General features: G+C 44.5%; 1 protein-coding gene across 6 annotated transcripts in view; it reads right to left on the reverse strand.

Annotated features, from left to right (window-relative positions):
- The window catches only part of LOC137538339 (solute carrier family 22 member 6-A-like), a 275,461-nt gene that overhangs the window by 24,734 nt on the left and 237,592 nt on the right, over positions 1-13,135 (reverse strand). For all 6 annotated transcript variants that reach the window (XM_068260441.1, XM_068260438.1, XM_068260439.1 and 3 more), the window contains 2 exons: positions 11,259-11,379; positions 4,616-4,731 (listed from right to left, as the gene is read on the reverse strand). In XM_068260441.1, the coding sequence (XP_068116542.1) occupies positions 4,616-4,731; positions 11,259-11,379 (237 nt within the window). The remainder of the gene's footprint in view (positions 1-4,615; positions 4,732-11,258; positions 11,380-13,135) is intronic.

The following is a 13,135-nucleotide window of genomic DNA, read 5'->3' on the forward strand; positions in this document are numbered from 1 at the left end:
TTATTTTCTGTTTTTCATCTTGCATATATAAAACCTTTGAAGCAACCAACAAAAAAAAGCTGCTAAAACAGACAGGAAAAACGTAATATCCATGTTCCAGTGTATGAATTGCATAGCAAAAGTTATCGCAGCAAATAACAAACCTTAATGTTCTACTCTATTGCTTGTAAGGACATGTTTTACCACTAGGAGGTGGTGGTGATCTCAGTTTTTCTTGCTGAAGAGATTTTGCTCATGATGACACTAGTATTTTGTGATTGAAAATGGGATAGCAAAGCTTGTTATACTCCTAATCTGGTGCCTTCAGTTCACCATCATGTCTAGGTGGACACATTGCAAATGAGAAGTCTTACTTCAAAAGGTTTGTGGGAGTCAAATCTGAAAGTCATTTATTTTCATGGCACATATTAAAGTGAATGAATGGAAAAAAAATAAATGCTTAGATCTGTCAAATAATGTAAATAGGCACCTTTATGCCACCAGATAACATAACTGAGCAGGCAGATTCTACAATATAATGCCTCCCTATATTGTAATCCACTCCTAGTAGTTCTCTCCCCAGTAATGATTACATTAGGGGAATGGATGTATCATAGTGCTCCTTAAAGGACACGGAGAGCGAGAATAAACGAATGAAATAAACAATAGTATTTATCTTCAGACGCGTAGCTTGGGGGGGTCGGGGTAGGACAAGTGCCCCCGGGCGCTGGGTCCCCATGGGCGCCCAGCTGCAGTGTCTTTTTTTTTCTAAATTTATTATTTTCGCTGCCAGCGGCGCCGGGCCGGGTCTCCACAGTCAGTGACGTCACGCACGTCATCGCCGCACCGCCGCGCAGCGTCCATAGCAATGGAACGCAACGCAGAGCGGCAGAGAGACCGAGGCGCCGCCATCCCCATCCCATTGGCTGCCGAGGACGAGTCACGAGGTAGGGAGGAAGAAGACAGGTGGAGGCCGGAGTCGGAGACAGCGCTTGGAGCCGGACGGGGACGACGATTTACAGCAGACAGCCAGCCCAGGGCTGCCAGGCGGAGGAGGACCAGCGCCTATTAGGCATATATTGACGCTGACGGTGAGGCCCACTGAGAGAGAGAGGAAGCCTGGCAGAAGGAGGGTGGGTGAGCATGAACCTTGGGGGGGGGGGGGGGGTGATACTGTTGGGGAGAGCAGCGGTTAGGTTAGGTAGAATGTCTCAGTCTCCTACTATTCCTATAAACAGTTTATGGAAAATGCTGCAGGAAGGTTGGGCATAGTTGATTGGAGGAGGTGGGGGGGTTAAGAAGGTGTATATATGATACATACATATCATCATGTCATATATAATACCTTCTTACCCCTCCACCTCCTCCCAATCAACTATGCCCAACCCTCCTGCAGATTCCATAAATTGTTTATAGGAGACATACTGACCCCCCTAGATAGAGAGACCCACCCTACCTTCATATATACCTTCATACAGGATATACCTTCATGTAGGAGGTCACTCGACCTCCTACACAGGAGAAGGCTGAGATCAAGGGCGTTGAGGATCGCTAACGATCCTACTCACCCGGGCCATCGCTACTTCTGCCAGCTCCCACTAGGACGGAGACTTTGGGCCATTTCCACAAGGACTGCCAGACACAGTAACTCTTTCTTCCCCTCGGCCGTCAGCCTCCTTAACTCCCTCCACATACTCCCATCAGCACACAAATCAATGTGACATAAAAACTATTTGATAATAGGCCATTCTAGGACTTTTTCAGTACTGTCACGGGTGATGCAAAATTGCTGCTAATGTAATGTAACGCAAATGTTAAGTGTGATATAATGTAAATGTAATTGCTTGTCCTCTGTTTCTTCTTTCTCTCCTTGAGCCATATGTTCTGTGCCAAAACCAATTCCGGGCATGACCTAGTCATGCTTGGCGAAATAAAGAATTCCTGATACATACACATATCAATAATATGTGCAGGAAGCAAGGTTGGGTATAGTTGATTGGGAGGAGGTGGAGGGGTAAGAAGGTATATATGACATGATGATATGTATGTATGAAGGTATATATGAAGGGTGGGGTCTATCGATCTATATTTAATTTAGGTATATATGATGTGAAGGAGGGGGTCAGTAGGTGGGGGGTATGTGCCATGTGGTGATATGTTGAGGTTTATCTTTGTGTCTTTGTGTCTCCAGGGGGCATCAGGTGGGAGCATGCAAAGAAATTCTCCACCAGTACAAAAATGTATGTAAAAGCCCTCCGAGTCTGCCTGGCGCCCCACCCCAGCCAGGCAAAGAAGGAAATGAGGGGGGGGGGGGGGGGGCAGAGAAATGGGATAATAATTTCTTATTAGAAATCAATATAAGTATTGCCTGCCATTGTTGCTGCAGCATCCTCTGAGTTACCCCCCTCCCTCCTCCTGTCTTCCCATAATTCCATTACAGGAAACAAAGGCAATTTTGGATGCTCCGCCCACATATTTTTTGGCAATGGTGCTGCCTGCCTGCCAGAGCCCAGCCCAGATCCATTTTTATCCAGCAGCTGTAGGCTGCAACAGGCCTGACTGTGTTGTACATTTTCTGCCAGCCTACTGGCTACTGCGACCCCTCACTCCCAGACTCACCAGCCCCCCCCCCCTTCACTGCTGACCAAGGTCTCCAGTCCACTGCCCACCAAACCACCAGGCAGTTTGCCTGCGGCCTAGTGGGGTCTCTGACTAGAGGCCTCAGGCTCAAGGCCTGAGCCTGAGGTCAGTAGCCAGAGACCCTTGGCTACAGGGAGCTCACAATCTAATCCTACCACACTCCTAGTGTAATCCTGCCTATGTTCTACCATATTATTATTATGTATTTATATTATTGGATATCTTCATCCAACAGCTTGCTTGGCAGGTCTGCTTACGCTACTGCTAACTTTCTGTACATTTGGCCTCACCCATAACCACGCCCACATTTAGTACGTGGCTACGCCCCTTTTTTCACCTTAGGGGGCGCATTAATAGTCTTTGTCCCCGGGCGCTGAAAGCCCTAGCTACGCCTCTGTTTATCTTCCTTCTCCTAAAGATGACAATTTAAAATATTTTACAGTTTTATTTTATGTTTAAATCTACTTTTTAACCACTTCGGGACCAGCACCCTCTGCCCCCTTAAGGACCAGAGGGTGCTGGTCCAGTAAACCGCCGCTTCCCGACGAATCAGCGCAATAATCCGTCGCTACCACCGGTCAGGTCGCTCTGTCCCCGCCGCAGGCTGCTCTCTCTGCCGTCGGTATGACGGCAGAGCGCTGTGCGCCGGTCAGGAGCCGCTTTCATTGGCTCCTGACCCTGTCACTCCATGTAAGCCAATGAGAGCGGCTTACATGAATGACAGGCCAGGAGCCAATGAAAGCGGCTCCTGCCCGGCTCACAGTGCTCTGCCGTCATAGAGGCGGCAGGGCAGCATATTGCGGCGGAGATCGAGTGGCGGCATCGGCGGGGACGGGCGGGGGCGCGCGGTCAATGGGACATAGAGTTTACGTCAGGTCATAACCGCAGTGCCCCCTGCCCGCTGTAGATTTATACTGCGGCGGCCCGCAGGTAGTTAAGTTTTAACAGTTTTATTGTTTTTGCTCAATTACATATTCATTGAAGTATGCCGGAGCTAAAATCTATGAACTATTGACCCTTTTTATCTCTTTCCTGCTCTCAGAAGCCATTTTCTGCTAGGAAAGTGTTTTATAGTTGGAATTTCTTATCAGTGAGGGTCACACTGTAGTCACTTCCTATCTGAATCTGGACTGAGTCAGCCACTTACATACCTGATATTTTACTCTTTCAGGCAGAGAAAGAAAAAAAGGAACACAGCATAGTTGTGTGCTTGGCACTGTACATATACATGTCTATCTCATCATGTCACATGTCACCTCAGGTATTCTTTAATGTCTCACTCTATCCACATGTAGAGTTGGCAGTGGAGTATTTATATTCACCTTTACTTCTGGCAGACAATAATTTATCTCTCCCACCACATTAAGTGTATCCTGTATCAACCCTTCTGACCAGCAACAAGTTTACCCAGTGCAGTACTGCTCCCTCACACTCCATAGCAAGGATGTCCAGAACACACACACACCTTATAGCAAATGGTTCCAGTATAGCCCCTTACCAATTCCATTCTTGGAATATGTCAGTAACAAGTACTACAAAAAATTATTATTGGTTTTGTTTAGCCTGGTGAGGTTGGAGGTAAAAGAGGGGTGACATTATGAGTTTTTGCATTGGTTGACACCAACCAAAGGGACGCCTCTTCCACTGTTATTTATGGGTGTAGAGTTATGTGTCATTCTTTCAGGAGGAAGCATTACATAAATGTATGTGCCATACTTTCAGGAGTAAGCATTACATAAATGTAGTTGTTTTCTGTAGTTATACAGTGTACATTAGCTGTCTACTATTAGAATTATGTGCTATTTATATGGGTATATTATCTGGCATTGAGTGAGAATGGCCTTGTGGAATCTGCAAGTATGATCACCCACTTGAACAGTACTGCCATATTTCTTGGCTTGACAGGTCGGTTTCATTGTGAGTGTAATCAAGAAACAGAAAGATAATTTACCTATAATCAGAAAAGGAGAATGAAAAAGTGAAAATTTTTTCTTACCATGCCATAGCCAGACAGATGGTAATTTTCCGCATAGCCGGGGTACGAAATAAATCTATTGGGGTCATCTTCGAAGTCGCTGCTGAAGAACCCTCATGACCTTCAAGCTTCAACATCTGGGGATACACACACAAATTACAGCTGTTTTGAATTCAACACTACAATCATTTTTTCTGATTGATTGTAACATTTGAAAAATCTAACCTATGTATCAAACTCATGTGTTCATTTTTTCCCAATTATGATATAAAAATTGATTGAAAACTCTGAGAAAATTGCTTGGGTCTATTCATCAAGAAATTGACCTCCTACCCTATACCATTTCATTTTCATAAAAATTGATCAGGAAAATTCACCACTCTCGATCAGCTTATGTCGAAAAAATATAAAAAAAACGGGAAATGCATTCAGATTTCTCAAATTAATATGGCAAATGCTTACAATTTTTCTGTACAACTGATTGTTTCTATGGAATGGCCGTAAAATTGGATCATTTTATTGTATCGTGTGTGGCCACCTTTCGAGGCATTAATGAGAAGGCTGCAATACACATGCCAATGCTGCCATTATGAAATGGATATGGAACATATTTGCAATACCACTGAAGACTCAATAGACATAATCTCTACATATATTAGGATGCAAACACTTAAATTATTAAAATTATATTTTTCATGTGAGTTAGCCTGATATGCTGGCCATGCATCTAGCGATTTGGCCATACGATTGACCATTTGATTCGATCATTTCACAGAATCGAGAGAGAGAATTGAGTGTGTTCCAGTATGCCCAATCAATGAAAAGAGGCTGATTTCATGTCGAAATGACCAGCATAGTCAATCGAGCAGGATGCAAATTATTGATTGATTGCACAGGAATCAGTTACTGTTCACATGTCATTCGATCGACACTGAATCGATTTTTTGCATTTAGAGTATGGAGACACAACATCAATCAGATCGATTAGTGAAGGTACATAGAATATCGTTTGTGTAGGCCACTAGTCGATCGACCATACTGAAGTCGATTGTTTAATAAAGTCAATTACTTTGTCGATTGAATCAGAATCACTTGATGTATGGCTGCCTTGGAGATGAACTTCAGCCTAAACAAACATACTGTCATTAAGTTACATTAGTTATGTTAATTAAAATAAATAGGTAATATAATCTCTTACCCACCCTGTTTTAAAAGAACAGGCAAATGTTTGTGATTTCATAGGGGAAGCCATCTATTTGGTTGAAAGGAGGTGAGAGGGAGCATGATACACAGTTCTAACTGTCCTGTGCCCTGATCACCCCTCCCAGCTGTGCGCTAGGCAACGAGAACAACAACATCAGAAATCCCATCATGGTTTGCACAGACGGGACAAAATGCCCGGGCAGATCTCTTTGATGGGGCGGAGCTTAGCTTTTGTGCTGCTAAAAATGAGGCTTGGGTAAGAAAAACGAAGTTCTGATGCAGTGAAACTTAAAGAAACACCAAGCCTTTTCAGTGCTGCTGAGTAGATTTTTAGTCTGGAGGTTCACTTTAAGGTTCCCTAGGTTAGAGAACCCAGGAGAACACAAATGATTGAATAATGCTCAAGGGAATTTTTGAAAAGGGTCCGTGAGGGCTGGTTCACACTGCAATAACTTTTTGTAAGTGCTTGTGATTTTAAAAGCTGTCATCAATGTAAGCCAATGGGATGTGCTCATAGTGATCTATTTCATTGGCTCCTGACCTGTTCACAGAGCTCTGCTGTCATATTGATGGCAGGGCGAGTGAGCTGCTGCAGGGGTAGAGTGGTGTGACCAGCGGGAGCGGCTAGAGCATGTGGTGGCAATGTGTAATGCTGGGGGGTCATACTTTCTGACCACCCAGCGCAACAAGGCTAAGAGCTGGATAATGGAAGAGGTTACACAGGCTGCCCAGAGCAACTGCAGCTCTGGGCTTCCGATATCGCTACAAATAAAACATAATGGCAGCGCAGTGCGATGTTGCGCTGCCTTAGTTCGCACTGTGCTGCCTTAGCGATAGCAAGCATTAAGACAGGACTATAGATTGGAGCATAACTAGTAGCAACTGCAGCTCACAGTCACGTCCACAGAAGCAGAGCAAGCAGGCTAACAACAGTCCCCAGCAAGCATCCACCCAGGCAAGACTACAGGATAGAATGTAACTAATAGCAACTGCAGCCTATAAATACGTTCCCAGAAACTAGAGTAGCAGGAATACTACCAGTCTCCAAAGTGGTGATGGCAGAATCCAAGCTATCTGAATAATGGACTTCACTGACCCACCGCGGATGCAGCAAACGTCCATCAAGCATGGAACTAGGCAAAACACAATAATAAGAAAAATAACAAATGGCTCAACTAACAGATAAATATATATTAGCAAGTCTGGCTGCTACAACATAACACAGGGATTCAACAACATTAGCCAAATCAGACTGTGTACAGGGCAAGGCATGCAAAACACTTGCTGACGAGGACAATGCTTAAATGGCTTCTGCTTCACTGGAGAGAGATTCATCAAGTTTATTTAGAGTGGACTGTAATTCTAAGACAGCTGCTAAATAGGTGAATATTACTGCAACACCAACTGAAGTAAGCAGAGCCTCCGAGTCCTCTGCTAAAGATCTTGAGGCATCCAAAGTACTGTGTGAAGCATAGGACTCTGCAACCTCAGCTTCACTGGACAGGATCACTGAACAGTCTATGTTGCAGGGCAGAACCATGGAAGCACCTTCTGGACAGTATAATGATTCTGTAACCTGAGCTTCATTGGACAGAACTACTGAGTAATTCATGGTACAGGGTGAATTTACTGGAACATTCTCTGGAAAAGGCAATGATTCTGTGATTTCAGATTCACATAACAGATGCTCTGAACCATTCGCGGAACTAGAGCAAGGTGTGGAAACAGAAGTATCAGGACACAGAGTTTGCGAATCTGAACCACAGTTCTTCAACTGGGAAGTTGGAAAATTCAGATGCTGGAGTTCTAAGGTTACTAAACATGATTGCTGAGACTCAGGAACTGATGTAGTGCATCTATTGGTGTCTGCTGGATCATATGGTTTGCAGGGGCAGAAAACAAATCAGTAGGAATTTGTTTGTATTTTTTCGCAAAACGTTTTGCGATCAATTTAACAAATTCCAGGGAGTCATCAAAAACCTCCTCGTTTTCCTCAGCAACTTTACTCAGCCCAAGTTCTCATCTTGCTATCAAGCAGGTATAAGACAATAAACCTGGACTGCTGAAATGTTGTAGCTGATCTGAAGAAAGAACATAAATTCAAAATTTTGCAATTCTGCTAGAAATTCAAAAAATACTTATTGCCACCATTATAACGAGTTAGAGAAGCAAGGTGTGCATCTGGAGCAAGGCTAGCAGGTGATGTCGTTGCTATTGGTTACTGAGTGTTGCTCACACTGACTCCCAGAGCGATAATTCAAGATCTCATTCCATGCATCAATTAATGGAATCACAAAGTCATGCACACACAGATTCATTTCAATCAAAGAAAAAGCAGACTCAATGCATGCATGCAAAATTATGTTACTCTTAGCAGTGAAAATTCATAGAAATGTTTTCCATCATTCTACAATTCATAAATCAAAGCTTCAATTTCCCATTTTTCAAATGGAGGATCCCTGTAACGATTTGTGTCAGCAAATAACAGAATTCTGATTATAGGTGATCTGCAGTATCACCTATAATGCAGATGTATACCTGATTATATGGTGATCTGCAGAATCACCTATAATACTGCTATATCAGAAGCTGTGGTGACAACAAATAGCAATGTGATTGGTGCAACAGTAGTACTGATAGGTTTAGCAATACCTCACCAGAGGAGCTGGTGGGTACTAACAGTACAGCGCCCCCCACCAGAGTCAAGGGCCCTCTGGTGAGAGTAGAGTGGTCAGACAGATCGGGTTTGGCAACAGACAGACAGATGCAGTACAAAATCGGAAGGCAGAGACTGGAAGGTATAAACAGGCAGAGTCAGCAGCAAGATCAGATGGGCAAAGGTACAGAATCACTGAGCAGAGGAATAGTCAGAACGAGCCAGAGTCATGCACAAATAATAACACAGTAGTATAATTTTTAAGGCTATCAAACAATTCCTATCTTGTGTGAAATCCCCGGGTTCCTCCCGGATCAAAGCACACCGGAACTATCTAAGGGTCTGAGCGCTAACACCAAGTATTCGCAACAGCAGACAAGTTGCGAGTGATTCAGCTAGGCTTTTGAAGCAGAGGAGACCCTTCTGGCACGCCCCCTCCTATCAGCCAATGAGGAGCGGCGAGCGGCTCCTCTGACGTCAGCTAACGCGCCTCCTCCCCGCATAAATGTTCTGTCTGTGCGCATGCGCGCACGTGACAAAGCAACTCTATGTGCAATGGACAGACCCGTCCTCTGCGTGCTAGACGCCTCAGGCACGGATACATTGCTAGACAGGGAGCTGGAGGCAGCTGCGGTGGTAGCGCTGTTCCCCGCGGCTGCCTCTCCAACGTTTGTTACAATCCCATTCATTCTTGTCAGGAACTAAACAATTATTCTGGGCATAATTTACAGTTTGACCAGTCTGCAGGAAGCTAGTAGGATTGGACAATTGAATTTCATTATCTGCTAATGACAGAGTCTGACTTTGGGTCTGATGTACGGTTACTACGGACGACACTGCTGGTTGTGAACATTTTCTGGAACGTTTACGTTTAGTTTTATGCAAGACTTTAGACTTTGCTGCATACAGATTGCTTTTAAATACTGCTGAAGAGGCATCTGATTGAATAGCAATCAGGAGCTCATTAAGAGGATATCATAATGGAGATATTCTTAACCAGTTATGGATCACAAAAGTTATGAATTCTAAAGGCTTTTCTCTCAGAGAAGTGTGATTCAAAACATCAACTGCCCAATCAAAAAGCTTGCCCTTAAACAGAGTGCAAACTATCTGATCAGCCCAGGCAGGAAATGCTGAAGTCTGATAATCTGGATTTAACAAGAATCTAACCAATTCTGGCATAAATTTGCTTGCTGTTTCACAGTCTAGCTTTTCAAATCTTTCAAAAGACAGGGAACCATATCACACGGTGTTAGAAGCCTCCTCCATGTGATTTTGTGTTTGGCCCATCATAATGTAATGCTAGGGGGTCATACTTTCTGACCACCCAGTGCAACAAGGCTAAGAGCTGGATAATGGAAGAGGTTACACAGGCTGCCCAGAGCAACTTCAGCTCTGGGCTTCCGATATCGCTACAAATAAAACACAATGGCAGCGTAGTGAGATGTTGCGCTGCCTTAGTTCGCACTGTGCTGACTTAGCGATAGCAAGTATTCAGACAGGTACAAGAAAGGGCTATAGATTGGAGCGTAACTAGTAGCAACTGCAGCTCACAGTCACGTCCACAGAAGCAGAGCAAGCAGACTAACAACAGTCACCAGCAAGCATCCACCCAGGCAAGACTACAGGATAGAACGTAACTAATAGCAACTGCAGCCTATAGTTACGTTCCCAGAAACTAGAGTAGCAGAAATAGTACCAGTCACCAACGTGGTGATGGCAGAATCCAAGCTATCTGGATAATGGACTTAACTGACCCACCGCGGTTGCAGCGGTTACGGCTCAACTAACGGATAAATATATATTAGCTCTGCAATTAATTGCATTAAGTCTGCATATATATTTATCAAGAACTAACTAAAGCACAAGTAATAAGGTCGCATGGAACTACAATAACAGAACTGTACAGACTAACAAGGTGCCCAGCAGATCAGCATACTGACCACTATGACGGGCGGTGTATGAAATAGGAGGCAGATATTTATGCTGGCATCAGCCAATGGATGCAGGTTTGCACATCTCCACACAGCTGCATGGTAATCCTCAATCCTGAGCTGGCTTGATTACCATTTGCTAGCTGGCTGTGAATGCAAAGGACTCCCATAAGAAATACATGCAGTATTATGTAACAACATACCTGCAGGAAATCCAGAGCTATCTGGCCGCAGCTCAGCTGCAACAAGCAATTGGTGGAATTATGACAGCATCCTGAGCTACCCAGAACTGCAGAGCGATTGCAAATGACAATGAGACCCATTGCAAATGCACAACCGAATGCAAGCAGATAAGCCAGAACTGTCGGTTTGCAGCTCCACCACAACTGACAGAATACGCTACAGGAGGGATCCTCACACAATGTTGAAATCTACTTCCTGTCAGAAACAAGCGGCCACAAACACGATGTAGATTTCAACCAGCGTTGTCTGGAAAGGTTTAAAAAAAATAGTGCAATAAGCATTATTCTGAGATGAACGTTATGTTGTCGCTTGGAAAACCATATGATAAGCTTATCTGCATTCATTTTTGTCCTGAATCAATGCCTCCCCACATGTAAAACCACTAAATGAAACAAGGGAAAAGGACTAGGTACAAGAAAAAAATCAGTCAACTTTTTTTTAACATTGCTGGGTGACTTCACATTCAGCACTGCAGTGATAATTGAATCATGTGATATGAGAATTGCATAACATCAGTAATTGCTTACACTTAACACTATTGAATTATGTCATTTAATGAAGCTCAGTGTTTGAGTATAGTTGTGTGCACGGGACAATTAACACAAATTTTAATTTCAACAGGTATTACCTCAAGTGTAATGGGGCTTCCATCTTTTTCCCCATTAATTCTCGCTGCTCGATTCAGATTATATATAGCCTGTTCTGAGCGATTTGCAAGTGCAAGCCAACGGAATGACTCTGGAACCCAGCTATCAGTAAAATGACATCCAAAAGGAAAAAAAGAAAAATCAAAAAGAAAGAAATTAAGAAAGACATTAGCATGTTCTGTAGTATATCCATTGTATCTGTTTTCTGTGTCATTTATGGAAGCCATTCTGAGATGGATATAGACATCATACCGTTGGCTGTAGATGGTAGGTCTGCAACCACCTACAGACAGCCTGCCATCTGCAGACACTGCAGAGTGATGGCTACAGATACAGGGAAATATGTGCTGAAGCTAGACCTACTGGATATGTTTCAGCCAACAGCAGTATGTGTGCCAATTCAGGAGATCACCACCAGGTGCCATTCCCATGGTCACATGATGGTCTTCCAAGATTTAACTTAAAGACGAACTCCAGTGAATATAATATAATAAAAAAAAGTGCTTCATTTTTACAATAATTATGTATAAATGATTTAGTCAGTGTTTGCCCATTGTAAAATCTTTCCTCTCCCTGATTTACATTCTGACATTTATCACATGGTGAAATTTTTACTGCTGGCAGGCAGAGCCGCCATCAGGGGGGGACAACCAACACAATATTGATGGGCCCGAAGCCCCCAGGGGGCCCTGGGCCCCCCCTCCAACACTTGGCACCTGTTTTATGTGTCACCGGGTCCCGGTCTAGTCGCTCTCCTCGCTTCTCTGCTCCGTAGTTAGAGCAGGGCTACAAGAACATGGCTGCCGATGTCCACAAATGCAGACATCGGCAGCCATGTTACTGTAGCTTTGCTCTAACTATCAGCAAGGGCAGAGGGCTACACTGCACTTGTCCTCCCTAACCCCTGCCCCCTCTGAGGGCTCACTGCTGTTTTACAGCACAACAGACATGAGGAGTTTGTCTTCCTGCAGACTTGTACTAATTTGCCTGATGCCTTGAATCTGCAGTGTCTCACACACGGTGAAGTTGTTTGCAGGACATCGCTCCTCCCCCTCACTCCTCTCCTCTTCTCTGTTCCTCAGCTCTACCAGCTCGCAGAGTTTAAACGGGCAGCGGCTGAGTAATGCATGTGTCTGCCATTTGTGCTAGAGCAACAGACAGCTACTAAGAGGAAGAATAGCAGACTTCCTGCTGTGGAGGTGAGAGTTATTCATGCACCCCAGCACGCCATGCTAGCCAGCCTTTCTTCATGAAAAGTGCTGTGCACACTGGTTAACTCTTTCCATGCTGTAAACCTTGTGCTAAGATAACCAATGCAATGTCTATTGAAAACTGGCTCTCTTTCAGGATATATTTTATATTAAAGAAAACCTGTACTGAAAAAGAGTTCCCCTGGGGGTACTCACCTCAGTAGGGGGAAGCCTCTGGACCCTATAGAGGCTTCCCCTGTTTTCCTGTGTCCCACAGCAGTCTCGCTGCAGCCCCCGGAACGCACAGGCAACAAATCCGACAGCATGTTCAATATTTACCTTTCCAGGCTCCAGCGGGGGCGCTGTTGCGGCTCTTCTGACGGAGATAGGCGAAAATAGCTGATCTCCATCTGGTCCACTCTACTGCGCAGGCGTAGGAGACTTGCGCCTGTGCAGTAGAGCGGCCCGACAGAGATCGGCTATTTCCGCCTTTCTCCGAGTGGATACTGCGTCTGCGCTGGAGTCCAAGATGTTAATATTGACATCGCCGCCGCTCCGGTAGGATTTTCGCCGCCGCCATGGGACCGAGGAGGACAGGGGAAGCCTCAACAGGATCCAGAGGCTTCCCCCACCCAAGGTGAGTACCCTCCAGGGGAGTTTTTTTCATT

This window comes from Hyperolius riggenbachi, chromosome 11 (genome assembly GCF_040937935.1).
Source record: "Hyperolius riggenbachi isolate aHypRig1 chromosome 11, aHypRig1.pri, whole genome shotgun sequence".
Lineage (NCBI taxonomy): Eukaryota > Metazoa > Chordata > Amphibia > Anura > Hyperoliidae > Hyperolius > Hyperolius riggenbachi.